Here is a 27,768-nt window from a genome sequence, read left to right on the forward strand (position 1 = left end):
AAAGTAATATAAATTCACGTATATAGTTATATACCACAACAACAGAGCTCAATCCGAACACTGTGAAGAAAATTTTATATTAAATATAAATCGTAGGTTAAAACTAAACATACCTTTAATAAATACACAAGTATTGAAGCTATATCCATCGAAAATATATTTTTCTCGTGTTACAAAAACGATTTCCCAGCTTAACGATAAGCAAATCATAAGCATAGCCATAACGACCCAAGTGAATAGCACAGCTTTTATCTGAAAAAAAAAAAAATTTAAAATATTATCCATTTATTTTTTTTTTTTTTTTTTTTTTTTAGGACCTTTATTTTGTGGCAAACAAATAGCAATCCACAAAGCGAATTGAAGAACTCTGTTAATGCCTGTATTACGAACATGGAGTACGCATATTCTGTAAAATATGAATATATACATATCCTAGTTGAAGAATAGCACCTGTGCCTACCTGCATCATCTTCGAATATATTAACATTCTTAACAATCAATTCATGTATGCATATAAATGATAAAAATATGTTAAGACATACAAAAGCCAAAAAGAGCAAAAACATTAATTCGCGACACATTGTGACTGAAGTCGAATGTTTTCTGATCAAAAAGTTGACTCTAAGTAGTGCTATAATTTTAATAATTGGAATATACATATATACATATTTATGAGATAGCTTATAACCATAATTATTATAATGCCTATAATAATCAAAATATTTATCACTCGATGCTCCATTTAACATGAATTATTGAAAATTTTTATTTTATGTATGTACTAGCTGGCCCGGCAAACGTTGCATTGCCCTCTATATTATTTCTAGGTAAAAAATTGTTGAAAGCTATGTTGTTCAGGTTGGGATACACTCTGATTAATTTATTAATCGGATTTTCATTCAAGCGCCTTGTAAAGGACATTCTTCGTTTTTTGGTCAGGTGCAAGAACAAATAATGCGGATGGTTTGCCAACACGTGAGCTTGCCACGTTCAATTGACCATGAGAAAAACACACATTTTCTAGATTGAGGCCACAAATAGTCAAAGATTGGCCCTGTGACTTGTTGATCGTCATGGCGAAGGCAAGACGAAGCGAGAATTCAAATAAATTCAAAGGGCATATCTTTTGAGATCATCGGAATCCTAGGAATAAGAACTTCCTCATCTTTAAATTTTCCTTTGAGTATCGACGCGTGAATCACATTGCTCATCAGTTTTCTTATCACCAAACGCGTTCCATTGCACAGTTTTGGTTGGTTTAAATTTCTAAGCATGCAAATCTTGGAGAATTGCTCTTTTCATAGCTGTGTTCATTTCTTGACGCCGGTCAAGTTTTTCTTCCATATTGCCCATGAAGTATATTTGCAAGAATTTTTGCTGTGCATCTTCAATAGGTTGCAATGATCCAATGCGATGGCAAATCTGGCCTTGAATCTTTAAATTCAAAGCCATAGTTATAGTTAGATTTACAAACACTTTTTACATAAATCTAACAAACTACATTATTCCAAAATTTTTTTTTTTATTTTGACAGTCATAGAAAATAACATTTTTAACGTAAATTACCTTAAATGTCGGATTATATCCGTTACCAATAATTTCCGCCCCAAATGAAGTCATTTGAAAACAGGCATTGTATTTTTGAGTGCTCGTTAGAAAATGTCGTGATTCTAGTGTTTCGCCGTAAAGCAGGGAACGCAATGCTCTGGTGGCGAGACCACTAATGGCAATGTCACTTTACCACTAAGGCAGCACAAACCGGGCGTTTCACCAGCAAACTTCAATGCGCCACAATGCTGGCAAACAACGTCCATTGGACCAATGCAAACTAAACGATTCAAGCTGTAATCAATGGTGCAATCATATCGAAACGCTGCTCGATTCAAATCAATCCTTGAACCATTTCTTATTGCCATTTCACTATTCGCTATTCCGTTGCCTAATTGCATTATGGGTCCGCCGGGAAAGATTAGATCTTCTAGGACGCGGCATTTTTATTAATAGTAATACTGCCCTCGCACAAAACCATATAAAACAATCGAGAAATATAAATATAAATAATTTACACAAATTTATGTTTGAGACAAACAAATACCTGAACTTTCGAGATATTTAGCTTTTTTTAATTTTTTCAGATTTTTGATTTGAAATATTTATAAAGTTTAAAAGTCCAAAAATATAAAAAGCCAAAAATACACTTTTTAATAATTAACTTTTTTTTTTTTTAATTTCGAATTTTGAATTTTTTAATTATTTTTTGAACAGTCAGGTTTTAATCTATTGATTTTTTTTTTGAATTATTGCCATTTCACGGGCTGCCTCTCTTTGAGAAGCACGAATTAAGGCCCTTCTTTGCTGGGTACTAACGCGGAGCCTTTCTCGGGCGATTTCTCGCTCTTCGTCAGATAATTGACTCGCGCTATTCCGTTGCCTAATTGCATTATGGGTCCGCCGGGAAAGATTAGATCTTCTAGGACGCGGCATTTTTATTAATAGTAATACTGCCCTCGCACAAAACCATATAAATCAATCGATAAATATAAATATAAATAATTTACACAAATTTATGTTTGAGACAAACAAATACCTGAACTTTCGAGATATTTAGCTTTTGTAAAAGTCCAAAAATATAAAAAGCCAAAAATACACTTTTTAATAATTAACTTTTTTTTTTAATTTCGAATTTTTAATTTTTTATTTATTTTTGATTAGTCAGGTTTTAATCTTTTGATTTTTTTTTTTAATTTTTTCAGATTTTTGATTTGAAATATTTAGAATGTTTAAAAGTCCAAAAATATAAAAAGCCAAAAATACACTTTTTAATAATTAACTTTTTTTTTTTTTTTGAATTTCGAATTTTAAATTTTTTATTTATTTTTTGAACAGTCAGGTTTTAATCTTTTGATTTTTTTTTTTAATTTTTGCAGATTTTTGATTTGAAATATTTTTCTTTTTGATTAGGACAAAAATTTTTTTTTGTTGAATAGTCTTTTTTTTTTTTTTGAATAGTCTGGCCTGCTCGAGGCTATGCCGTAGACTGACTGACTACATTTGTTTATTTACTTCTACACTATTGTCAAAACTGTCACTGTTACCAAGCCTACTGGGTATAAAAAAAATTTGAACATTTGGGGAAAAAACCGCGTTTTTCAAGTATTCGGAAAATTTTTTCAGTATTTTTAAGACCCTATACTAAACTCGTTGCGGAGACAAATCCAACAAATCAAAAACCATGAAAATTGGTCCAGCAGATCTCGAGTTATAAGTGCTTGGACACTTTTACACAACTCTCTTTTATATATATAGATATAAGATATATATATACATATTTATTTATTTATAAGTTTAAAAAGCCAAGCAAGCCAAGAATACGAACGTTTTGAATTGTTTATATTTGAATTAAAATTATAATAAAATAAGGATGTAAAGAGAGAAAACTGGCCCTAAGCGGCTGTTTCCGCAGGATCTGATTGAGCCTGACGCGCAGGAGAACGCAGCACACGAAAACAATGAAAGGCAACAGTACCAAACGCAAACACCAGACAAGCTGCAAAGATAAAATAAATTTGCAATTCAATATTTATAGATATAGCAATTTCGAATAAGGGAATACTTACCAAATCCAACGATATTTACATCGCTATCACTATCTGAATAAAACGGACTATAGCATATATAAATAAAGTAGGCGCAACATGTAAGTGCTGCATGCACCAGAAGCCACCATTGCAGATAGTTAATGCTCTAAGGAGGAAATCATGACTAATTGTATACATAATATATATGTATGTACATATATAAATCTTGACTTACGCTCTTATCGGTTAGCATTATTAGTGGACTAGCAACTACTGATGGCAGATATAGCGTATATAAGGCATACGCGCTGTAACAGTCCTCATGATATGGACCTTAATAAGAATGATATTATAAAATGTAATTAATCATCATTTTAAAGGTGTTACCTTTCGTGTTATCGTTGCAGTCATCGAAGCAGCGCCGCATAAATGTTATAGCAACAATTAACATTATCGAATTGTAGAATAAGGAACATGTTAGAGCTGCCGCGCCTATATTTTTCCAGCTCATGCACATTTTTAGCCGTTAACGTCCAAAAAACAAATGCAGTATGAGAAAAAATAAACAACTGAAGCTATCCGAGCAATTGTCATATAGGAATACATATTATGTTAATTACCGAGTATTAGGCTAATGAATTATATTATTAGCTTAATATATCTTCCTATATGGCTTAATCCATCTGACTAAAATTCAATTTCTGCAGCTCATTCGCAGTCAGAAACTCCTACTTATTGTGGCTATAAACCGTAGACCAATAAAGAAGAAAAATATAATTTCTGCTGTGCAGGAACCACAACATAGTTATATGAAAACATCAATTAACATTGAAACCGTATCGCTGAAAGACGTTCTTCAGATATCAATGAAATCAAAACCATATAATCCAAGAGAACAATCTATTGTTGTTTATATAAAAACGGACGATGTAAAAAGAACGATAGCAGATAATCGAAAGATTCTTTAGTGATATTACAAATCATTCATATAGTATTCATATAGCTTATATAGCATATATGATTTGATTGATTATGAGAATCATTTCAATAAATGATATATTATCTCAATTATGACTGCTCAATCATTAGTGACATGTCGAGATGTTGTTCTAGAGATACGTTCAGTCAGTCTGTGGTATATTAAAATAATTCTGTATTCATATATCACATACTCTTATATCATGTAAACATAAATGTTACATGACCATAGACTAGATATTCTAATCAGGTTTAAATTAGTCAACAAAAAATCAATTTGCTTTAAATAAATTTAAGCCCTGAAAGTAATCGATATTTCGCATCAATATAAAAATAATTGGTATGTGAACTTGGGCTTACAAAAGTTTTGGTATTACCTAGAATCTACAGCTGTGTGAAAACATCTACATATGGCATCAAAATGGATTTTAATATTCTAACAATAAATTCCCCCATAGTGTTTCATTGAAAATCAAAAATATGCCTAAATATACATACATAATATATTTAAACGAGACAACCCCCAATAGTCTCTACCTGAATTGAATACACAATACGCTAATCGCACCGGCAAATATCTGTACTTATATGTGTGTCAATTGCTGGTTAAACAAAAATGTTAAAGAAACCGAAGGTCAAGCCTGTGGCTGCCATGTCAACGCCTGGGTACACAACAAAACCCACTGCCACTGCCACTGCTACTGCACTGCAGCGCGGGAACTATTTTGCATGGCGAGTTATTGTTATAGGTACTCGCAGCACACAACTCACAAGGCTTCCATATAATTAGGAATGCAAACACGCATAACATGTGGTTCGTTTCACTTTTTATTATTATTTTGTATATGTATATAAATACGTCTTAAATGCTTTATTCATTCACGATGTTGTCATTCGAGTTTTGACTGCACTTTTACTTCAAACTTCATATTAATGTGGGTCAAATGTAAAAACTTTAAGAGATTCCAATTTACAGATAAAATGATGAACAACTTTTAATGTATACATATATATTCCATATATTCATTTGGACACTTGTACACTGGTACAAATATAGCATAAGGCTTTAACACTACATAGTATTCGTATGTATAAATTTATAAAAATCAACATCAAGATTCGCTCTTCGTTGCTTATTGTAACATAAATTGTTGTTGCTGTCCATCAGCGTTTTGTTTATTGTTATTTGTAGCTTTGTACGACTTTGGATTTTTTTGTTTGTTTTTTTTTTTTACTTTTTAGGTAATTAAAAAGAGCAATTTGTTATGAAAGTAATATTTGGACAATATTTAAGCGCTTACACTAGTTTATACTCGATTTTTAGTTATAATTCATTTTTTTGCAAAATAGTTTCATTTTTCTTGTTTAAACAAATAACTTAAATATTTTTGTAACCAAATGGTTTACATCGAATATATTTCCAATATTTCACATTATTTTTGTTTTCTTTTACTCTGTGTGCGTTGTACGGCAATACATATTATAGAGTTAATGAGAATGTATGTGTGAGTGTGTGTATATATATGGTTGCGTTGTATTTAAATGCTTGATTTAGTAACCATTGCGGCGCTTGTAGTTGCGCACATTATTTGCCAAGCAACAAGCGAAGATGAAGCCAACCAGCTGTAATGAAAATAAGAAATCATTTATTTACAACCGATATTCAATTGATTCGAAAAAGATAACTCACCTCAACAACAATGAGACCCAGACCGACGTATTTGGCCTTCTCGGAGCTGCCAGACATGAAATCAACAAACTTAGCACGGCAGCCACCATAAATGTTCAATGGATTAGTGCAAGTTCCATCACAGCAGCTAGAAGGAAGTCCGCTGTTAAAGAAGCTCAATGAAACGTAATCCTGAGCACCGTTGCTGCCGCAGCAATGAAGCTAAAAAGGATAAACAAAAGCCAAATATTAAAACAATGAATATGGCTGGTAATAATTAAATTAGATATATACCGATTTCTGAATGGCATCAAATACACCGCCCTCACGGGCTTCCGGCGAAGCCCAGGCCTTGTCAATCACTTCACCCATGGCAGTATCGAACTTCTCCTTGTTAGTGAACAACAGTACAACAATTGTAAGCTGAAGAATGAGAAGGACCAACAGACAGACGGCATAGCTCATCATCATGCACACAGATTCGCGAATGGCACCGCAGCAGCCCAGGAACGAGATGAACACTACCAGAGAGCCAAGGGTGATCATCAGGATGGGCATCGCTGCCTGAGGTGGGAAGCCGGTCTGGCCATTGACCTCAATGGTGCCAACGCTCTGCAGTATAATCACGCCAAACACAATGCCCAAAATGCCAATAATCTGAAAAATATTTTACGAATATAATATATTAATTTCTTGTTTGTGTTATTGTTTAACAGAACTGCTCATAAAATTCTATATATATTTAACCTTATATATAAGGTGCCGTAAATGGAACAATCAGCCTGCATTATACAGCCAGCCATCGCGTGAGGCCAAAGCTACAGTTGACAGTTGCAGTTGCAGTCGAATTATACTGCGTCAATTATGTTTAATTGAAGGAGAGCCAGATGATGTGAGATGGTTTGAGTGTGCGAGTGAGAGAGCAACAATTAGCATGCCAAAGATAAATTATAAAAGTTCTTAATTACAACTGGGGCCGGCCACCCACCTCGGCTGACCTTAGGGATAACTAGGGCCAGAAGTACGTGGCTAATGGCTATTAAAATTAGCAGGCGCAACACTGACGTAATGCAAGCAACTAGTTGAATTAAAAAGTATCTCATTAAATACAAAAGTAGCACATATATGTATGTATGTATAATTGCACCGTATATAAGCTGTAAATATTTGGGCAAGCGGCAATGCTTTGTTTGCTAAGAAAATCGCATTAAGCCTACGCACAGTGCTACAAGGCTAAATGCTGCTGATTAGATAAGCCTCATCTTAAACTTAATACGTACGTAATATATACATATATATACTTTCGAGATAGCTGTAAAAAGTAACTAAAGTTCAAGATTCAAAACAATGTATGTAAATTCTCTGCTATTGTTATTGCGTTGAACAGCTTGAATCGACGCAGAAATCAAGTGCAGCAACAATTGTTTGCCAATTAATCGAATTTACCAGATTTTATTATGCAAACTGTTGCACGCTAACATATATATTCAATACATATATAGATAGCTCTGACTGTTTCGCATACCCTGTAGCTTGGCAACTAAAGATATATTGTTTATATATAACTTATAGCAGCTGAATAAGCGAAAAATGTTTTATTGAGACTATACAAAAGCCATACGAATTCCACTTATCTGTTTGCTTTCCTAACTTCCCCAATATGCAAAATAAATAAATAAAACATAAATCTGGTTTTTGATATATGCACACACAAGCATACCATAAATATGAGCATTTTAATTTTTATAACAAATAAAAAAGAAACAAATAAAGAAATGAAATTTTATAGCGTGCAGCCAATTTCCTTAAGTGCGACTGAAGCACTTTTACTTGTGATACTTGCCGATCTGTGGGCGTATTGTTTTTCTGGTTAATTTCTGAACTGAATGGATGCTCAGAGCAGGTCTTGTCCAAATTTGTAGCATAATTGACCCAAATAGTGCCAACAAAAGCAACATTCTACTATTGAAGCCGCACTGAATGCTCCACTTTCTCAATAGAAAATAAAAAACAAAAGTCTAGCCTAATTAAAACATCATGAGCAATTAGCTCAACTGGCAAATATATATATTTGTATTTATATTTGTATATATACATAAATGTATATAAAAATAACAGTCTCATCAGCTGCACAATGATTTCCTCATTTGAATCTTATGACGTCATGCCTCAAAAACTCAAACGCAAATTGAAGCGTACGTTTCTTACTGACAACCCTCAGCAAAATAAAAACAATGCCTGACAGGGTAATACTGAATAATAAAATCCAACTATAAAACTTTTGTATGTATGCTTTGGCACTCACATAAAGGCCAAGCTCTTGTTATTATGTCTTCTTTAGTTTACAACAAAAAGACCCAAAAACTCTGAGCTCATTTATATTTTTTCGTGGCGGCACTTCCTGGGAACAACCCCTACAAACATGTACTTAAAGTTATTTTGGCACTCATCAATTGCAATAAATAAATACTCCAGAGGAGAGAAATTCGATGCTCTCAACGTAAGAGCCACACCCTTGCTCGAATGGGCCGACCAAACGACGCCAAATTCTTCCTGTTTATGTGTGTTGAATGTCTCATCTATCCGCAAGTCAGCTTGTCTCCATTTGTAACTATTCACATATCAGAACCGACACAAGTGAACAGCGAGATAAAATTCTGCCGCCGCTTGTGCAACAGGACGTATGCGTGATACGAGGCCACACAAATAAAAAATCGAAGTACACAAAAAGAACATGTGATATTTTGATTAGAAGCATATCGCAATTTCTAAAATAATTACACACTCTACATGTATATTTATAGTTCCCAAACACGATATACAGCAGCGAAACTCAAACTCGTAGAATTGCAAACGCTGCAAATAATGTGAGAACAATTTTGTCGAAAACAGAGAAACAAAACATTATCAAATGTATGTATATGTGTACTTGTACTTGTATTAAAACGTAAGAGATAAAGCAAGCATTCATAATTTGAATGAAACTATATTAAACGATTTTCGGTTTAATATAAAAAAGCTTTAAAACTTTATATATGCAAGTATCTGCATTTAAAAACAAATATACAGTTATACCTCTATATAATATATATATATAAAACTCATTCAGGGTTGTCGTTAACTGGTTGCAGCTCGCATTCTAACTCGCATTCGATACTCAAAAGTCAGACGTGTAGAAAATACAAACAAATAAAAAAGTATGCTTCGTGTACCTGAATCTGGGTAAAACACACACGACCCTATACTCAATGACTGTCTGTATGTATGTGTGTACGTGCACCTACATATACGTGTACCTGTACCTGTACCTGTACCTGTATCTGTATCTCTGGTCTGTAGTTTCCCTTTTGTATTTAACCAGCGAATTGCACAATGTTTTGTTGCTTTCTCGAGCGTTGCGTCGTTTTTTCATCGTTATATGTACTCTCACAAAGACTCCTGTGACTTTGTTAAGCACTTTGTCATGCTTTAATATAGTCCAGCAATTCGTCATAAATACAATAATAATAAAGAAACAAATAGATATACAAATTTTTACTTTGTTTATTATGATGCATTTTACAGCCAGCTCAGATTACTGAAACTAATGTATTTTGTGAGCTTATCGAAACGATTTGATTTCGCTTCGCATGAGAAAAGCGTTCACAAATATTTTATCATACTTCTCTACAAGATTTGGCATACAGTCACAATTCTATAGCATAACAAGTATATTTAAGCTTCGGCTTGGTCCAAACTTCGTGTTTATTTCGTATTTTTTCTTTCGTCTGGCCAAGCGACGCTCAAAGGCGGCTTTTTGTTGTACCTGTTAATTTGCTTGCCTTAACTGTCAAGTATGTTATGTACAAAGACACACACACACACACACACACACACATATAATGATTCAGATATGTATCTGTGTGTATGTACCTTTATATATCTACAGGTAAACAACCCGAGGTGAGTTTGCACGTGTAAATGTGAACTATGTAAATAACGCGTGCTTCTTCTTTCCACCAGTTGCTGGCTCATGCAACAAGTTTGTATTTTTGCTTTTATTTGTTATATTCTTATTTCTTATTCTTTATTAACTTGTTAAATTTGTCGACGAAAATTTCATGTTGTATTTTTCTGGTTTATTTAGCTGATTCACATTTTGCAAGCTTTTAATAAAAATTTGCTAACAGAAGTATATATGTATATATGCGAACGCTTATGTTAAAAAGTATTCTGACAGCTTGAAAATTTTCCAAGAATAAATATAGCAATAATTCTATTATTAAACTTATCTAGTGTATTTCATCCTCGCTTCAAATGGTTTACCTAAGCTGGTGGTTACCATATTCATATTTTGTTATATATTTATTTATTCAAGGTGCATATGCTATAATTCAGTTAGCAATTTTGTTTTAAGGTGTGTGTTTCTCTTCAACTATTTGTATGCATAAATATTTGCGCTAATTAATATTTCAAATGCGTAGCAATACCTACGACACATTGTATATAAGGTGTCACGTTGAGTCATACATCTGCTGATCAAACTAACACGTCTGTTTCTCAGTTATTACTGTCAATTACCGAGTGTGCTTGTGTCGTTCATCTTATCAGAAAACGTTGCATTTCTCTGAAAACTGATTCACTTCGCATCACGATATAATGACATCATTCGTCGCTTCTGAATTGTGGCAAATTCAATTAAAGCCTGAGCAGCAAATAAATATACAAATTGGGATTTATACAAACCTCAGCTGTATATAGTACAGCTGTGTATACATATAGTAGCGAACGAAAATAAGCAAAATATATTAAATGCTGCTCATAAGCACAGAAATTGATTAAGCCGCCGCTCAGCAGCAGTGTCTACAGTTTGCAGCATCAGCTAAACCCCATATACCAGATACCGCATACCAGATATAGCTATTGCTACATCTACTGCTACTGCTACAGATACAGACACATACATATTTATTCAAGTATGCGTGCATGCGTGAGTGTGTCTGCCTTGGGAGGCTGAATACATATACTCATACATATATATATATGTATGTAGGTATATGTATATTATATAAACGATGATGTCATAGCCGCAAAACCAGCCATGCCAAAAACGAGGCTGGCTAAATAAAAACAGTTAAGAGCTTGCGAATAGCAGATACTTCGTAAATATGTAACTAAGTAAAATATTATTCCTTATCGCCATTAATATGAACTAAAACATCTACTATACAAAGGATGAGCTGTCAATAACTTTCTCTTACAATCATTCTTAACTATAAGAGTGATTGCTTTATAGAAGAATGAACCAGCCTTCTTTAATCAGTTTTAGATTAAAATGCTTCGCTTGCAACATAAGGCCCTAATCTCAAACACGCTCTTAGTTTTAACATCTGTAGGGTATTTCAACAAAACAAAAACGCTTTGAGAGCACATAATCTGCTTGGGACTTACATTCCAAGACAATTTCGCTGCTTCAAATAGAATAAATGTATATTGCAAAGCTGGAAGTATTTGTGAAATCAATATGTCTACATAATTCTATATACATATATAAATATATAAGAAATTTACTTACCGACACAATGGTATTGAATATAAAGAGTATATATTTAACCATAGATGTTCCACAATCCATTTTGCTTAATTGTTTGTTTCCTGCAATACATTAGAGTCAATAAATTAGTAAATCAGTTGAGCAACAATTACATAAATATAAATAATTTATTGACTAATAGGTAAATAAATGTTTATATGATTTGCTTTGAGTTTAACGTTTTTGGCGTCGAGCAAGTTCAAATTATGTAAATAGATGTTGCTATTAGGCGTTATGCAAGTCCAATATGCATGCTATTAACATGATTTGTACAGTTAATTAATTTTATTTTATCTAGTGGAAAGTTGATCTATCTACTAAGATAAACTTGTGTTTTTAATTATTTTCTGGCCTGTGTTTTTTTATGTTTTAAATTTGAAAAGAGAGAAACAATATTGACTTAACTAAACAACAGATTTTGAAAATGTTTTATATTTGGAATTTATGTGTGTTTATAATGTATATGTCTCGGCGTTTTATCAGTTTTAAGGTTCATTTCTGCTTGAATTTTTTCATTCCAGTTAAATATACAATTTTATAATTTTTAATTAAATGCATTTGTTTCAGTCGTTTTCTGTTTTACTTTTTTTTTTTTTATTGGTCACGCCTCTTCCTGCTTTATACTTAGCCGCTAAAAACCGGTTTGACCTTGGCGGAATAAAAAACATGAGTAACAAGCGTACATATTTCTTTAAAATTATGTTTTTTAAATGGCAAATGAGCTCGCATTATGGTGCTTAAATTTTTTATACATCTTAAAATGCTTCACGGTTAGCAGCAATTAACTTCCAAAATTAAGCACTGAACTTCACGCACTTGTTTACGCCGTAAATTGTTTAGATCGCAAATTGCGCACTTCTTTAATTTTATGTTGTCTTAGCAACGACACCAACAACAAGGCTAGCAAATGTCTGAAGAGTTTATAGATACTAAAAACAAAAGGCTAAGTTCAGTGCACTTCCTGAGCAGCAACAACAACATATTGTCTTTGATTTTTGTAAATATTTTCTTGTTTCTTCAGCTCCTCTCTTACGACGAAGTGCGTCTTTGCTTTATATTTCATGTCTCTTTTTTCTTCAGCGTGCTTTCGCACTTTCCGTTTTCAACCACTTTCACATGAATGCGTTTTCGAGCAGCTGTCAATGCAGCATCTCACGTAGCACAAAGCAAATTAAACAAGAACACTTCAAATTCATTCATACATACATTTATATGCATGTATATATATATATATAGAGAGAGAAAGAGAGAGACAGAGATACACTTATCACTTATTCACACCATGCCGCTTAAACTTAATAATATTACCTTTTCCGATTCAAATTATCTTTTACTATTTAAAGCAACACGCGCACGACACGTCCGACTCGTTGAAGAACTGTTTTTGAATTGACCAGAGCACGACGAAAGGAATAACACAAAACTGGTTATCAGTGTGACCAGAGTAAGGAATTTATAAAATCAGTTTAGTTTTTGAGAAGTTTAGTATATTTTGTAGACCGAAACAAGCTGTTATAAATAAAATACTGCTTATTTGTAACGAATATTTAAAAAACATGTTATTCGACTGCAGTGTATTCGAATTTAATAAGAAAGAATCAATTATTCTTCATTTCTCTTATACTCACATTCATACACACGCATCCACACGCACGTATAATCAGGCGCTGCAGTGTGGGCAATATTATGAGAATTTATTTGTTGAGTAATTTCTCCTGTAGACGGACAATCTTGATAAAACTTTCAGAGCGTGATCAAATGGTTAAAATGTGTGTACATTCACTTGAACACATTGAGGGCGGAAAGGGCGTGGTATCCAAAATCTGTAAATTGCAAAATCTTCGTATCGATCAACTGTATATACACAGTAAATCTGAAGACCCTAGGTCTAAAAGTGTTCAAATTAGACTGAAACAGCAAAATCAATTTTTCGATTATTCTCGATAAAAAAGTTATCGGATGAGTTATCGAAAAAATATGATAAACTTGTACTGCGTATGGTACACACGAGTATGCATGCCAAATTTCTCTAGCTCTTATAACTTCTGAGATCGACGCACTCATACGGACGGACGGACAGGGCTATATCGATTCTGCTCGTTGTGCTGATCAAGAAAATATATACTTTAGGGGTCTGCGATGATTCCTTCTGCCCTTTACATACTTTTTCACAAAACCATTAAACCCTGATATCCCATTTTCAATGGGTTCAGGGTATAAGAACTATAAATTATTTAATTTCTTCAAATTAGCTGGTTCTTTATTCTCATTTTGAAATTACGAAGTAATTCTTACCGAAGCCCATAGAGTGGCCCACACAATATTGAATTGCAAATATTTTTACTTTGTGTAGTACATATGTAAATAGGAGATAATTTTTGCTAGTGACACCGTCTCATAAATAGAGATTTAAAAATTTTGTCGTCTTTCGTTGTTTCGCACCTGATTTGCTAAGCAGCAGGCAAATATGAAGGCCACCAACTGTAAAATAACGAATAAATCAAATACAAAGAATAAATCTACATTATTATATTATTTTTGTACCTCAACTGCAGTGACACCCAGTCCAGCATATTTAATAATGTTGGCATTTGTGTCCCAAAGCGAATCAACTGCCGATTTGCAGCCTGGCTTAAACAAAACAGAAGTTAAGCTACAAGTTCCGTTTGATGGGGAGTCACAGCAAGAGGCGGGATAGACAGTGCCGTAATCAGAGAACTTATATAGGCCACAGCATTTTAGCTAGAGCATTGGAAGAATTTTATTAAAATCAGATCTCTGATACTATCTTCGTTATTGCTCACAGATTTCTGCAGAGTATCCATGAGGAGGCCATCCGTTTTCCTCTGATCCCAAATCGTTTGCACCACCTGATCAAGAGATTGCCGAATTTGTACATGATTGATCCACACATAGACAATCAAGGCAATTTGGCACAAAAATAAGCCCAACATAATGATGGAGTACTAAAAGTATAGAGGATCACTGTTAGTGTAGAACGTAATATAAATTTCAATAATTTCAACAATACTTACCGCTGTAAGTCCGCAAACATTTTCTCGTATGGCACCACAGCATCCAATAAACGATACTAAAAAGATAGCACAGCCCAATACAAGTATGATAATAGCCACACTATTTGCTGTAAATGTTTGGTCCACACTCGAAAAATCTTTGATTTCCGAGACCATAAGCGAACCGAACACGATAAGCAAAATACCGCATATCTGAAAAACAATGAGAGAAAATAAATTGCATTCCTCGTGACTATAAAGTGCATTTCGCAAATCTACGGAAACTGTAACTACAATTGGATTAGTCATAAAAAAATATATTACTCATTGCTACCCCTATACATATCTACGGCCTGTTTCGAAACATCTGGCACAGCTCATTAGCACTAATTACGCTCAACATAGGTATGTAAAGGAAAGTAATTTTAAAACAAAAATCACGACATTCCGCACTCAATTTATGATATGAGAGTGCTCTTTTAGATTAGATAAAACCGATATTAATGTACATATAATTTTATTTTTTTTTTGTGAAAAGATCATGAGCTTTGAAACGCTTGAGATAAGATTGGGTCTATGAGTGTTTTTATTTTTCATAACATACAGTTGAGCCTGTCTCAGCCATTACTTACCACAAACAATATATTGAATATGAAGAGCACATATTTAACAAAAACTCCACCACAATCCATTTTAATAGAGACAGAATTGTGTGCTGAACGCGTTGACTACAGTCTTCACAACTTCAATTCGAGGAACAAACTGTTTTTTCAGCACGTAGTTCGGTAATAAAGCACTTTATGGAACTTTTGTTATCTTTAAATGCAGCGAGCTTTCATATAATACTTGCATAGCATAAATAAGCTTTGCATACTTTTGGGGTTTGCACAATAATGCTTGAAAAGCTAAATTAATGAAATATGAAAATATTCTTGAATAAATTAGAAGCCGTAATTAAATATATTTAATAAAAAATGTAAATAAATAAAAGTGTTAAACACACAAATGCATATTTAACAAAAATATATATATATTTCGTTATTTCAAAATTAACTTTCTTGTTCTGATAAATAAAAAAAAGGAATAATATATTATTAATATATAAAAAAAATAAATATTATAAATGAGAAAAACTCAATATTTCTGTCTCTTTGTTTTTATTCATTCGTAATTCTTAACAGTAGCTTTAACAGATTTTTTATAATGCATACATCTTATCTCATGGCATTTTTATTGCGCATGCATTTGGCCAGCATGCCAGCAAGAACGAAGACAATCAGCTCGTATATGCAAATGCCGAGGCCAGACCACAACACCAGATCGTTATTATCGCTCCAGAATTCGGTGAATTTCTGGTTGCATCCCTTGCGGGTCTCGTAAATGCTAGCGGGGCAAGTCTGCTGGCGATTCGGATAGCCGCAGCAGCTGCCGGGCACCTGTTGATTGCTGTCGAGGTAGTTATTGTAGCTAGTGTTGCCACAGCAGCTGAATGTGAGCTCCAATGCACTCATTGGATATTTATTCACAGCTGTATTCTCTTTCCAAAGCGTATTCACCAAATTGCTCATATCGTTAAGGAAATCTTGGCCATTCACAGCTATCCAGCAGGTCAGCACCAATTGCAGCACAAATAGGATGAACATCATGGAAGCATACTAAACAGAAGTAATAGAAAATTTAAATAAATATTTATATGCATTTTAATCATAACGAGAGCTTACCGTTGCAGTTAGACAAGAGCTCTGACGCCAGACTCCACAGCAGCCAAAGAAAGAGATGATAAAGATCAGCGCACCCAAAACAGTCACACAGATTGGGATGGTGTTCGTATTAGATAGCTGCTCGACATAGGTCAATTGGCTAAAGTTCGATAGCATTATGGAGCCCAGCACTATTAGCAATATGCCGACCACCTAATAAGAAAAAGGAAAACATTTTTATATAACAATGAGGTTTATTATTGGTAATGCTCTTCTATGCAACTCTCATAAATTGAAGATGTTAAAATTGCTGGATATAGATTCATCATGTTTTCGGATGTATTTTATACATAATATAATGAATGGACTTTGTCAGATATTATTACAGGATGAGTAGTAATTTTTGCATTGTTATCATTGTCACAAATCTGACAAAATCCATCATTGATAACGACTAACAAGCACATGTCCACCTCTCTACATTTATCATAATGAGAATCTCATTACATTTCAAGTGCTTGAGTCACTGGAAATGATAAAGACTGTCGCATTATATATATTATATATATAGATAGATAAATAGTCATATACAAAAATAATTCCATGAGCTCTGGCGCATGAGTAACATTGGTTACTATATATTCATGTATATAATTATCTATATAGTATTTTTAGACTTGTTAACTGCGTAATACGCTACTTAGGTGACAAATATTTTTATAAGTTTTTTATAAGCAATGCAAATTATTCAAGATTAAAAATATATTAATTTCTTGCCTTGAATTTCCAATATTTCAATCCTATAAGTTTCCACATTAATAATAATTCTAACTAAATTAATTTTATGAATAGATTTAAATAGGCTTTAGATAATTCAATCAATTTATTCTAGCTATTTATTATGGAAAATTTTATCTATATCATTATTTCTCAACAATTCTACTTTTTATTTTCTTATAATTTAGTTAAAGATACTTGAAAGTTTTGTCTTAAAATTTAAAATTAGACATTTTTTTTAGAGAATTGAAGTAGTTTTTATTATTCCAATTTAAAAGAATTTTTTTGAAAATTTCTTATAAATCCCTCCAATTTTTTAAATTCAAAAACTTTTCAAAATATTATGTTATGAATAAGATTACCTTATTTACATTTCAAATATATATGTATTTTTTCTTATGATCAACTGTTTTCTTAGTTATTTACAAATTTTAATTGTTTTAAAAACAATAAAACCGCTAATTATTACAATCTTCAAATATTAATACATATTTGTTTTCACTTATGCACATTTCACAATATTTTCATATTTCTAGGAAGAGTAACTCACCAAAAACACAATATTTATTATGTAGAGTAAAATATTCAGTATTCCCGACATGCAGCCCATCTTGAAGCAGTTTTGTTCAACTTTTAATCAAATTAAATTAAATTTTAGAATGTTGACAAATTATGATTTGTTTTGAAATATTTTTCGCGCTTTGTGGACGCGTCGATTACTTTCGTTCGATTGAACTGGCCCACCTCTGTGCGTGCTATTATAAATGAAAATCGGAGCTTTGCTCATATCTAGATAGGCTTCCCCTGTTTGTATCTTATCAACGAATAGATAAAGATAACCAGTCAACGCAGCGTTGCTCTAGGTCTGCCAAAAATGGAAAAGTAATGTTCAAAGTAAATATTTTGAGTACATTTTGGTATATATTCATTGATAAGCCATGAATCAGCAACAAGTTAGTATGATCTAATAACCACCTAGAGACTATGTAGCAATATATATATTTGTATATATTTATTGATAATAAGTTCTGCGAACTATGCTCAAAATTAGGCCCGAAATACAACTACAAATTATTTATATAGAGAAAACTGATAAGATATGTCACCAGATCAGATAAAGCAATTGCAGAAACTTTAGCCAAATGTTGATGGGCTAGGAAATAACCCACCAAAGATACCCAAATAAATTAAACTAAATGGAAAGTAGATAGACAGATAACGTTTGATCGACTCTGGTCGGTCTGATCAGGAATGAAGTTCATCCTCCTGCCTGTTACAAAAGGCTTAGCCACACCACGATACTCTGAGCTTCCATTACAGGGTATACAAATGACAACTGACAATAAGTTCACATTGAAAAAAATACTACTAAGCTAGTTTGTTTATTTATGGCTTTGATGAACATTCGTTGGTGTGTGATGATGTAATGATGTAATATACGTAGTAGATAGACTAACAGCGGTTAGAGCTTAGCGCTTTCTCATGGCGCTGGCCAAGCAGCAGGCAAATATGAAAATGCCGAGCTCAAAGAGGGAGATGAACAAGCTGCTCCAGCAGATGATGTCAGCATTGGTGGTCCAGAAATCGTTGAACTTTTGATAGCAGCCAGGACGTGATTCGTAAATGGCCGCAGAGCAGCTCTTCCCGCGATCCGTGTAGCCACAGCACGAGGCGGGCACGTTTCCGACATAATCCCTATAACTGTTTCGGCCACAGCAATTGAACTAAAGTGAAACAACAAAATTGTTAGCAAATCAAATGAAACTGGGCTCCTTTTAAATACTTACAGTTAGCTGAAGTGCGTCCATGGGATAGCCATTGGCATCATCATTCTCCAGCCAGGCCTTGTTCACCACCTCGCTGATTCTGTCAGCAAAACTGCTATTCTCCACAAAGAGCCAGATGGACAGAGCCAATTGCAAGGCAAACAGAATGAACATGCAAACGGCGTACTAGAGAAAGGCATTTAGATAAGTTAAATAAGTTTGGCTAGAACAGAGCGACACACTTACAATTGTGGTGCAGCAGGAATTCTCGCGTATGGTGCCACAGCAGCCGAAGAAGGCAACCACGAATATGATGCAGCCAACGACTATGACGCAAATGGGTATGGTTCGGGCATTGAACGTGTCGCTGAACGAATTAAAGGTTCCCATGCCATCCAGCATGATCGAGCCAACTACGATGAGCAAAATACCTGCAGCCTAGAAATTTATAATATATTAGGAATTATTTATAATACCTTGTATATCAAATATCTTAAAATTCTCTCTCTCTCTCTCTCTCTCTTTCGTCAAATTCACCAACTTTTAAACTGCCTTTGCAGAAGACAATACATGGACCTGAGTAGAATCCATATCCTTTAAGATTTAACAGTTGATTTGGCTTAGCTTCCTCTTTTTCCACTTCGATGCAATCTTTTCTCTACTATACACTCACCACAAAGACGACATTGAGCAAGTACAGTAAATACTTGACCATCTGCGATAGACAATTCATGTTGATGGATTTTTTTTTTAGTTTCCGTTAGTTTTCGATTAAGGTTCGCTCGTTGCGACTGCTCGGTTCGTAATTGAGCTCTATTGCTAAGATTTGGGCCTTAATAATGGAATTGTGGTGCTCCACGGGTCTAGAATTGCTAGCTTATCTAAACCATTATCTGGGAAATCACATAACATAAAGAGAGAATACTGGGCGGGCTTATCAATGGACCCTTATCGGAGTGCACCTAACAAATGGCATGTCCCGGTTGTACTGTCAATTGTTTATTGCACGCTTCTATTATTTATGCCCAGATATTAACTAAGAGACAGAGAGATAAAAGTTCATCTGGTCTGACGCACAACTTATGCTTTTGCATTATCAGCATAACTCTGTAGTCCGGGCTATTGGGGGTCTCCATTGATAAACATCATGAGGCTGCTCGTGATTCATCTTCAACTAGTTCTAATATATATTTTTCTATGAGTCAAAATCAGCTTATCGGCCGCGGTTGTCTTGCACGAAATCACGAAACTTTTCCCGTCGGGAGTCCCCCAGAACTTTTGGACATGCTTTATTGATTACCTAACGTAAATGAAACCCTAATCAGATGTTGCCCGATTTGGCCAGGAAACGGTTCAATACAAACCCTATTGAGTAAATTTGATTGCTATATTGTGAGCTAGTTAAAGTCACTAAGCATGCAGCATTTCACTTATTATAAATAAATAAATAAAGAGAATAAATAAAGTTCTTGTTGCTAATTAAATTATAACTGATATAGATAATATAATAAACACGCGAAGTTTGCTATGAATTGTTTACTATATACGAATACTATATCTAACTATTATCATTAATATTATTAGCTTGTCGGTAGTTCTCAAAAAACGTTTTTTCCTTACTAAATAAAGATAAAAGACATTTATTTATTGACAAAATATTTCAGTTTTTTTCACGTCCACCCGTACTTCTGCCCAATATATACACCAACAATACCAACAAGTTCAGTTCATATACGTTCATATATATATTTCTGTATTATTTTCATGTCTCCCTGTTGTGAAAGTAAGTTCTAAGCAGCTCCTATATCATATCGTCGGATCATTGGGCTATCAGACTATTCGCATGCCTTTTTGCCATATGACAAACGAAAATGTCCCAACGACTTTATATGAAAGATAACACCCATAGAGTGTTCAATAGTCCGAGTGGTAAAGTTTTCTACTGAAATTTAATTAAGATTAGCCTATCTGTTGATCGATTTGGGAATATAGTCAAGTTGGAACTTCCAGTGAAAATACAACCGCCTCAATTAATTTATATTTTTATTGCATTTTGTATAAATTAAAAGTAATTTTATGCATTCAATTTGTACAGACAAAATTAGCACAATTAACGAAAAGGTGGGGATATATTATTGTAAATCAATTTTCAAAGTTGTTTGTTTTTTTTTTTTTTTTTTTTTTTTTCATTTAACAAAAAGTGTGCAGTAATTAAAAAAAAAGTTGAATGGCCAACTGAATCATCAATTTATCAGTAATATGTAGATATATATATATATATATATATATATATATGTGTATATATAAAATTGATTTGTATAAAATTGGGCAACATAATTCGTACTTTCGGTTTGCATTAAAATTAGTAAGGCCTCAAAGTCGGGGACTCAGAAATACTGGAGTCCATTAATAGTCCGCTCGACGCCGATAGTTCCGAATGCTGTTCGCCAAACAGCAGGCAAAAATGAAGCCAACGAACTGTAATTGAAATGTGTAGAAACGGGAGACTTAATTAACTGAATCATATATGGAATTTCATGACCCACCTCAATGGCGGCGATGACCAGGCCGGTGTATTTGATAATGTCGCTGTTTCTGTCCCAGAACTCGACAAATGCCTGCTTGCAGCCGCGACGATAGACCGTCTCCTGGCGGCAATTGTTGGTATCCTTGCAGCACGAGGGCGGGAAATAGCCCTGGAAGGCATAATCCGCATAGCTGCTGCGGCCACAGCACTCCATCTACATAAGAGAGAGAGAGAGAGGGAGGGAGATCGTGATAGAGAGTTCTCTTCTAATCGGCTTAAATCTGTTATCCGGGTAAAACACTTACACTAATCTGTATGGCATCCATGTAGTCGGCACGTCGTGTGCGTCGTTCCCAGGCCTTCTCCACCACATCGCCCATGATCACGAGATATTTGTCCTTTTGTAGCCACATATAGACAACCAGAGCCAGCTGGCCAATCATCAGCACAAACAGCAGAATCGAGTACTGAATAGAAACAAATATACATATATCATTCTCTCTCACTCTCCTTACATCTATCTCTTTCGCACTCACCGTCATGGACATGCAGTAGGATTCGCGTATGGCGCCACAGCAGCCAAACCAAGAGATCAACAATATAACGGTGCCCAGCACAATCATTGTTATGGGCACCTGTTGGGTGCGTAGTGCATCGGTAAAATCATCGACGTTATGAATGTTGCTGAAGAGCAACGCTCCAAATACAATTAACAAGATGCCGCATATCTAATAAAATGAGCAAACAGAATTATTATTATATATTGCAAGATTTTGGTAAACGTATTTGTATTTCAAATGTGTTAATGTAATTAACGCATAAAGCAGTACAACTGCTTGTCAGCAGTGCATTAGCGCGATCTATTGGTAATTTTTTTGCAAGCAGTGTGCCTACTAAACGTAAGCTGGCGCCACGCTTATGTGTGAAGAGGTCTAAAATCAATCAAGTACTATTTATGTTCGCTAGATGTCATCAGCAATGGTTGTTGTACATATTAATGAGATCTAATTGGATCGGTTTTCTATTAACTATGTTAGATGTCTTCACTATAGGTTGTTGTACTTAATTAAAGGATCAATATTGCATAGAGATGGCGCTATGATCTGCCTTCCGTATATAGTTCGCTCGCTAGAGGTCGAGTTTATGGTAGCTGTCTATGCTTAAAAAGGATTTGTATGTTTGAAACTGATATCGCCAGAGGGCGACACTTAGTATTTTAACAGGCTGAAAAGGTCTAAGAGCCAACACTTATAGTAACTGTCTATGCTACAAAGGATCTATGTTTTGAGTCTATAATCAGGCTGCAATTATCAGAATACTCCGATTTTCTACCTTTTTATTTCTCCTAAGAATATTTGCATAAATTTATACTAGTAATTCGATTTATACATTTTATTTTTAGGCGCTACGTTTATGATAGCGTTAATTGCTACTTTTGCCTTATCAATAGTTACTATCTAATCGATAGTCAATCCAATTAGGCAATTTAGATTAGAGGACATCCATAACAAATATATATATGCTAAGGACAAATGTTTGCATTGATTTCATTTGTGACAAACGTCATTGGCTTTGCAATTGCAATTCTCATTTATAAGCGTGACTAATTTAGAGCAAATGGGGCTTACATTTTAGGGACGTTGAAATCATCTAAAAGGTTTGACAGGTAAACCTTTTCGTTTCATCACAATCAATTGCAATTAAATTTGTAGTGTATGAAAATTCGGTTTGATTGGTCAAACAACCAAATATTTTGTAGCCCACTTCCGTGGCAATTAATGAGAGCATTTGAACTCACAATTTGACCTATTTTAAAGACGACATCAACGAATAATTTATGCAGTCAACGAGTCAGCCATTTGAGATCAGACAGCGATGAGCGCTTTTATGAATGGCATAGCTATGTGTACAGAGTAATCGTTAAACTACATAGATACATATACATATATACATGTATATACACATCTATATATATGTATAGTATGTAGTATATAGTATAAACCGTAAGTCAAGCCAAATGAGTTCAAGTGTGCTGTCAACGCCGACGCCCAATTTCCATTACAAAATATACCCCAAAGGGTGCGTGAGTAAATGCAATGTCTGCTCTCACAGCCAGACGAACTGAGGGGCTGACTGGCCGACTGACTGACTAACTGGCTGTACTGTCAAGTTCATATATATTTATAATTAAGACCGACTATTTTAGGCGTGGGCACCCTCGCACTTGCGCAATTTCCCATTTCATATTGCACAATTTTTGGCTGTTTGTTTGCGTGACTAAACTACAAATTTATTTCAAATTTTATTCTACATTACATTTAGCTATAAAATTTTATAAGTCATATGTATGTGTATGTCTATAGCGCTTTATAACTGCTCTTTAGTATAGTTTTTTTTTCTTCATTATTTCAAATGGAAGTTAGAAGTTGCCTTTGAGAAATTACAAAAACAAATGAAACCTGTTGCAGCTGTTCGACTAGTTGACCTCGTTGCAGCTGCTGGTCAAATGTTACTTATATGGGAAACTAAAGAATAAAAATAAAAAACATATATATAGACACATATATATATACAGAAAAAAAATAGCAATTGAGTTGCTATGCGAGGGTAAACTGTAAATTTTATTATACAATAAATTATTTTACATCGGTTTTTAAACCACCTTCTATATATATATATATGTACGTCATCCACACAATTCTCCAAGTTAGCCCAATTTTCTTTAAATAACAAGTTTTGCATTCCTGATGATCTCAAAAGCTTGTGACTTTTTCGTTAACCGGTTTGTAGGCCTAAAATATATTCCCAAAAGCAAAACAATGCACAGTGAACACTGGCTATACACAACTGAGCTGAGTTTCGCTTTCTTTCAACCTTATCAAATATTTCTTCTATTACCTAACAGGCAAAAAATAAATTCTTTAAACAACAACATATTAGTCACTTTTGTTAGTCAGCCACAGTGTTTACTGTACTGTATGTAAGCATAAGAAAACCTGTTTCAGAGCTACGACTTATGATATCATGCGAACGAATTAGGCTTTGGCACGTCACTGGAAAACGTAATTAAAAGTAAACCTCAAATATATAAAACTTTACAAACAATAGAAAATGTGATTAAACTAACTTAAAAAAAAAAATAAATAAAAATACAAAAAAAAAAAAAAAAACACGCAACTACTTTTTTATATTTATATGTTTTTTTTGTACACTCACCGAGCAGAGTAAATTGAATATAAATAATATATATTTAACCATAGAGATTCCACAGCTCATTTTGCTTGAGTTTTGAGATTCAATTCGATTCGTTGGGACGATTGAAGAACTGCAACTGTTTTTGATTTGTTTAATATTTGGATATTCATTTTTCGGCTTTAAACATATAAATATACATATATATTTTACGCTCGCACACACATACGATATGTATACAAAAATAAAAAATATCAAGCATACGTTATAAATATATTATTGTATCATTTTTATTGAAGAAGTCAAATGCACGTATATACACACGATCTATATGAATACACATGCATACATACATATATATATACATACACAGATACATCTCTACATACATTTGCAAGCGTCAACAACAATAGTGTTTGTTTATAACAAAATCAAATTCTTTTCGCTTTCGTTCCTTATCATTTTTAGTCAAGCTGCAAAGTTTAACAGCAAAACATGTTTGATTTTTGTCGTCTTCTATATTGGGATTTTCGTTGAATTTGTTGGGGTGCTTAGAAATTAAATTAACAAACATTTTCAAACGTTCAACGTTTCGTTTAAAAATTAATTGTGAGGTCAAGGCGTGGCAGTGGATTGCTCAGCGTACCAGCTCGGGCAACAGTTTTTGCTTAGGCAGCAGCGACGCCTTTAACTGATTGAAACGCTCCCAGATGAATGGGTAACGCGCAGCCCATGTTAGCCACGCCTCCTTGCTGGCAGTGCTGCTCTCCACCTGTCGCAGGTGCTTGTAGTATTTACTGTTTCGTTTCACAGCCGCTGCAACGTCCTGAGCGAATCGGGCGAAGCGCAACTTGAGCAAAGTTTCGGATACATCGATCAGCTTATTGCCCTTGGGCGGATGCACCAAACACAGTTGGCAGACAACATAATCCTGTCCTTGGCTCTTGTTGAGCGGTATGAAGGTGGCCTCACGTCCAATTAGGCACTGCTGCAGCCACGAGTAGCCATTGGCGTTGACCCGCACGCCAGGCAGCTTCACAGGCAGCAGTTTCTCGCGAGATGTGAAGATGGGTATCAGCGGACGATGCTTGATCATCAGCAATGTATCCTGATCACGCTGCTGGACGCCACGTATTTGTCCGGTATGCATAATCCTCTCGTTGATAATCCGCTCCGGTATATGGGACGGCTGCTTGAATTGGCGCACCAGATAAGCCGGCTTCCTCTTTATGTAAGCCACCAGCAACATCAACGACGAGGTGCCGTAGATGGCCAATTCGGTGCCCACTGTGTCGCGCTCCATATAATTACATAAGCTGTGATATTTCTCCAAGAGCTTATCCATTCTGGTATAGTCTTTATTTCCTATTAAGTACACTAGTGCCTAAAAGAGTGTGCGAAAGGGTGGGAAAGGGTGTGGATAAACTATTGAGAACTGTTTTTATGCAATTGCTTTTTATGACATCATTTTTATTTTACTTAATAAACTGGCACCGCAAACGCCTTCCAAATCGGTTCGATTTCTTATATATAAACTGCTGTTTGTCTGTATGTGGCTTTTGTACATATACATATGTTTCTCTGTCTTAGCAGTGGCTAATTTTATTTTTCAGTTTTTTGTTGTCATTCGTATGTCTTCTTTATTTTATGTTTTGCTTTGCTTTGCTTTGCAACTCGAACTAAACTTTTGACATTTACGTATGCCAACAACGCTTGAGAGCAAGCGAGCTAGCATGTGTGAACTAAACGATCCCTAAACTGATTTCCAACACTTGAAAGTTGACGCCTTGCAACACTCTGCGATCAAACAAACACACATGCAAAAGCAAACGGTATTCGAAATTCTCACACACACACACACGCACACTTACACACCTTGAGCGTACAATTTTCCGTTTTATTTTCGATTTGCGTTTTGTTTTGCGCGCGCTACGGTATGAACTGTTGCCGTTGTCGTTTCAGACTGAGATCGGCGACCACAACAACCGCCTGTTGCTCCACGCCAGTCGGTTGGGGTCGCTCACACACAGACACCGAGCATACATACACCAACGCGTCGAGCGGGGGCACGTTGGCGTTTTGGCACTCGGCTTCCAATTGATTACCTTACCATTTTTATTGGCGCGCAATGCATTCATACATACATATGTATATATGTATATATGTATATATGTATGTATGTTTGTACATTCTGTATTATTTGTATTTGTTTTGCTCACGATTTCCCCAACCCCGACCCATTTGGATGGCGTTGCCATAGCTGGCGCCATTCTTTATAATTGCATCAACTAGTTTTTCTCTGTCTCTTTTTAATAAATAGAAACTATTTAGAAGGCCCTTTGTTTGTTTATTTATGCAAATGCAGCTTGGCTTTGAACGTGATTTTTTGTATTTCGTTTTCAGTTTTTTGGTTTTGTGGTTGCGCGCCAAAACGTGTTCTCGTCTTGGGGTTTTACATTGACATACGTTTTATATCAAATACCTTGTTTTCAAGCTTCAATTACAATGTGGAGCTGAAATTACAGCTAAGCTTCCTCCTTTAATGACAATCTCGAGCGCAATATTTAATTCTAAGCCTCACTTTTCCCTGACACCAAAACAACAACAATGCCTGCTACAACAACAATAGTAACGATAACAACAATAGCCAAACTGGTTTACAAGCTGTTGTAACTTGCGTAATCCAGTGGAATAAACGTGGCTTGGAATACCCAGTTGTCATAATAAAAAAAGGTGTGTATATATATGTATATAAATATATGTACATATATACAGACAAGCATATACTTATTGCGACTTTGCCTCATTTTCATCTGCTTCATCGTCACAGTCACCAAATCTAATTAACGAGTGCACACTGTACAATTAACCTCGGCCATATGTAAATGTATTTCCATGCTGCGGCCGCACATATACATACATACATACGTAAATATAAATTATAAAACAACAAAATCTATTTACATGATTCATTCAATTTATTTTGCAGTAGAAT

At 34.5% G+C, this 27,768-nt stretch overlaps 7 protein-coding genes and 1 long non-coding RNA gene across 11 annotated transcripts; 1 reads left to right on the forward strand and 7 right to left on the reverse strand.

Annotated features, from left to right (window-relative positions):
- Positions 1-1,502: 1,502 nt before the first annotated feature.
- On the reverse strand, positions 1,503-5,221 carry LOC108614851 (uncharacterized). The gene is made up of 5 exons (XM_089471461.1): positions 3,966-5,221; positions 3,814-3,911; positions 3,618-3,744; positions 2,588-3,547; positions 1,503-2,501 (listed from the first exon to the last, which is right to left on the reverse strand). The coding sequence occupies exons 1-4, from the start codon at positions 4,093-4,095 to the stop codon at positions 3,444-3,446; spliced, it is 459 nt and encodes a 152-aa protein (XP_089327587.1). The 5' UTR covers positions 4,096-5,221; the 3' UTR covers positions 1,503-2,501; positions 2,588-3,443.
- A 544-nt stretch (positions 5,222-5,765) lies between these two features.
- On the reverse strand, positions 5,766-13,251 carry Tsp42Ee (Tetraspanin 42Ee). Its single transcript, XM_018009830.2, has 5 exons — positions 13,106-13,251; positions 11,780-11,859; positions 6,520-6,882; positions 6,247-6,447; positions 5,766-6,179 (listed from the first exon to the last, which is right to left on the reverse strand). Exons 2-5 carry the CDS (start codon positions 11,837-11,839, stop codon positions 6,108-6,110), a joined length of 696 nt encoding a protein of 231 aa, XP_017865319.1. The 5' UTR covers positions 11,840-11,859; positions 13,106-13,251; the 3' UTR covers positions 5,766-6,107.
- Positions 9,901-11,860, forward strand: LOC149268396 (uncharacterized). Its single transcript, XR_016270546.1, has 2 exons — positions 9,901-10,167; positions 10,228-11,860. It is a non-coding gene; the product is annotated as an uncharacterized LOC149268396 (long non-coding RNA).
- A 776-nt stretch (positions 13,252-14,027) lies between the features above and the next one.
- Positions 14,028-15,604, reverse strand: Tsp42Ed (Tetraspanin 42Ed). The gene is made up of 5 exons (XM_018009833.2): positions 15,444-15,604; positions 14,833-15,024; positions 14,602-14,763; positions 14,342-14,539; positions 14,028-14,278 (listed from the first exon to the last, which is right to left on the reverse strand). Exons 1-5 carry the CDS (start codon positions 15,501-15,503, stop codon positions 14,207-14,209), a joined length of 684 nt encoding a protein of 227 aa, XP_017865322.1. The 5' UTR covers positions 15,504-15,604; the 3' UTR covers positions 14,028-14,206.
- A 347-nt stretch (positions 15,605-15,951) lies between these two features.
- Tsp42Ec (Tetraspanin 42Ec) lies at positions 15,952-18,040 on the reverse strand. Its single transcript, XM_018009832.2, has 3 exons — positions 17,839-18,040; positions 16,533-16,724; positions 15,952-16,466 (listed from the first exon to the last, which is right to left on the reverse strand). Exons 1-3 carry the CDS (start codon positions 17,896-17,898, stop codon positions 16,026-16,028), a joined length of 693 nt encoding a protein of 230 aa, XP_017865321.1. The 5' UTR covers positions 17,899-18,040; the 3' UTR covers positions 15,952-16,025.
- Positions 18,041-18,641: 601 nt separating this feature from the next.
- On the reverse strand, positions 18,642-20,135 carry LOC108615387 (23 kDa integral membrane protein). Its single transcript, XM_018009842.2, has 4 exons — positions 19,728-20,135; positions 19,301-19,492; positions 19,076-19,240; positions 18,642-19,012 (listed from the first exon to the last, which is right to left on the reverse strand). The coding sequence occupies exons 1-4, from the start codon at positions 19,785-19,787 to the stop codon at positions 18,758-18,760; spliced, it is 672 nt and encodes a 223-aa protein (XP_017865331.1). The 5' UTR covers positions 19,788-20,135; the 3' UTR covers positions 18,642-18,757.
- Positions 20,136-21,080: 945 nt separating this feature from the next.
- Tsp42Ea (Tetraspanin 42Ea) lies at positions 21,081-26,789 on the reverse strand. The gene is made up of 6 exons (XM_018009837.2): positions 26,649-26,789; positions 24,798-24,912; positions 22,118-22,309; positions 21,887-22,048; positions 21,601-21,795; positions 21,081-21,532 (listed from the first exon to the last, which is right to left on the reverse strand). The coding sequence occupies exons 2-6, from the start codon at positions 24,855-24,857 to the stop codon at positions 21,461-21,463; spliced, it is 681 nt and encodes a 226-aa protein (XP_017865326.1). The 5' UTR covers positions 24,858-24,912; positions 26,649-26,789; the 3' UTR covers positions 21,081-21,460.
- Positions 25,035-27,278, reverse strand: LOC108615377 (mitochondrial inner membrane subdomain organizer). 4 transcript variants are annotated; one of them, XM_089471644.1, is made up of 2 exons: positions 27,256-27,278; positions 25,035-26,157 (listed from the first exon to the last, which is right to left on the reverse strand). In XM_089471644.1, exon 2 carries the CDS (start codon positions 26,116-26,118, stop codon positions 25,411-25,413), a length of 708 nt encoding a protein of 235 aa, XP_089327770.1. In that variant the 5' UTR covers positions 26,119-26,157; positions 27,256-27,278; the 3' UTR covers positions 25,035-25,410. The 4 variants fall into 4 exon arrangements, with proteins under 4 accessions (XP_089327770.1, XP_089327768.1, XP_089327769.1 ...); XM_089471642.1 differs by lacking the exon at positions 27,256-27,278 and adding an exon at positions 26,649-26,789; XM_089471643.1 differs by lacking the exon at positions 27,256-27,278 and adding an exon at positions 26,253-26,637 and having other exon boundaries at positions 25,035-26,198.
- Between the last annotated feature and the right edge of the window lie 490 nt (positions 27,279-27,768).

Source organism: Drosophila arizonae, chromosome 5, assembly GCF_054131065.1.
Source record: "Drosophila arizonae isolate 15081-1271.41 chromosome 5, UAZ_ARI_1.0, whole genome shotgun sequence".
NCBI classification, from domain to species: domain Eukaryota; kingdom Metazoa; phylum Arthropoda; class Insecta; order Diptera; family Drosophilidae; genus Drosophila; species Drosophila arizonae.

What these genes read in the sequence shown, in the direction of transcription:
- Tsp42Ee (XM_018009830.2), bottom strand. Translation starts at nt 11,839, where the DNA reads ATGGATTGTGGAACATCTATGGTTAAATATATACTCTTTATATTCAAT. An exon ending in TTGATGCCATTCAGAAATCG is followed by an intron (nt 6,448 to 6,519) that starts GTATATATCTAA and finishes TATCCTTTTTAG; the next exon opens with CTTCATTGCTGCGGCAGCAA. An exon ending in TGGGTCTCATTGTTGTTGAG is followed by an intron (nt 6,180 to 6,246) that starts GTGAGTTATCTT and finishes TTTTCATTACAG; the next exon opens with CTGGTTGGCTTCATCTTCGC.
- LOC108614851 (XM_089471461.1), bottom strand. Translation starts at nt 4,095, where the DNA reads ATGTGCATGAGCTGGAAAAATATAGGCGCGGCAGCTCTAACATGTTCC. An exon ending in CTGCAACGATAACACGAAAG is followed by an intron (nt 3,912 to 3,965) that starts GTAACACCTTTA and finishes ATTCTTATTAAG; the next exon opens with GTCCATATCATGAGGACTGT. An exon ending in TAATGCTAACCGATAAGAGC is followed by an intron (nt 3,745 to 3,813) that starts GTAAGTCAAGAT and finishes TTTCCTCCTTAG; the next exon opens with AGCATTAACTATCTGCAATG.
- Tsp42Ed (XM_018009833.2), bottom strand. Translation starts at nt 15,503, where the DNA reads ATGGATTGTGGTGGAGTTTTTGTTAAATATGTGCTCTTCATATTCAAT. An exon ending in TGGATACTCTGCAGAAATCT is followed by an intron (nt 14,540 to 14,601) that starts GTGAGCAATAAC and finishes CCAATGCTCTAG; the next exon opens with CTAAAATGCTGTGGCCTATA. An exon ending in TGGGTGTCACTGCAGTTGAG is followed by an intron (nt 14,279 to 14,341) that starts GTACAAAAATAA and finishes GTTATTTTACAG; the next exon opens with TTGGTGGCCTTCATATTTGC.
- LOC108615387 (XM_018009842.2), bottom strand. Translation starts at nt 19,787, where the DNA reads ATGAATTGTCTATCGCAGATGGTCAAGTATTTACTGTACTTGCTCAAT. An exon ending in TGCTCAATGTCGTCTTTGTG is followed by an intron (nt 19,493 to 19,727) that starts GTGAGTGTATAG and finishes ATAAATTTCTAG; the next exon opens with GCTGCAGGTATTTTGCTCAT. An exon ending in ATTCCTGCTGCACCACAATT is followed by an intron (nt 19,241 to 19,300) that starts GTAAGTGTGTCG and finishes GCCTTTCTCTAG; the next exon opens with TACGCCGTTTGCATGTTCAT.
- LOC108615377 (XM_089471644.1), bottom strand. Translation starts at nt 26,118, where the DNA reads ATGGATAAGCTCTTGGAGAAATATCACAGCTTATGTAATTATATGGAG.
- Tsp42Ec (XM_018009832.2), bottom strand. Translation starts at nt 17,898, where the DNA reads ATGGGCTGCATGTCGGGAATACTGAATATTTTACTCTACATAATAAAT. An exon ending in TAATAAATATTGTGTTTTTG is followed by an intron (nt 16,725 to 17,838) that starts GTGAGTTACTCT and finishes TTTTCTTATTAG; the next exon opens with GTGGTCGGCATATTGCTAAT. An exon ending in GCTCTTGTCTAACTGCAACG is followed by an intron (nt 16,467 to 16,532) that starts GTAAGCTCTCGT and finishes ACTTCTGTTTAG; the next exon opens with TATGCTTCCATGATGTTCAT.
- Tsp42Ea (XM_018009837.2), bottom strand. Translation starts at nt 24,857, where the DNA reads ATGAGCTGTGGAATCTCTATGGTTAAATATATATTATTTATATTCAAT. An exon ending in TATTCAATTTACTCTGCTCG is followed by an intron (nt 22,310 to 24,797) that starts GTGAGTGTACAA and finishes TCATTTTATTAG; the next exon opens with ATATGCGGCATCTTGTTAAT. An exon ending in TGGATGCCATACAGATTAGT is followed by an intron (nt 21,796 to 21,886) that starts GTAAGTGTTTTA and finishes TCTCTTATGTAG; the next exon opens with ATGGAGTGCTGTGGCCGCAG.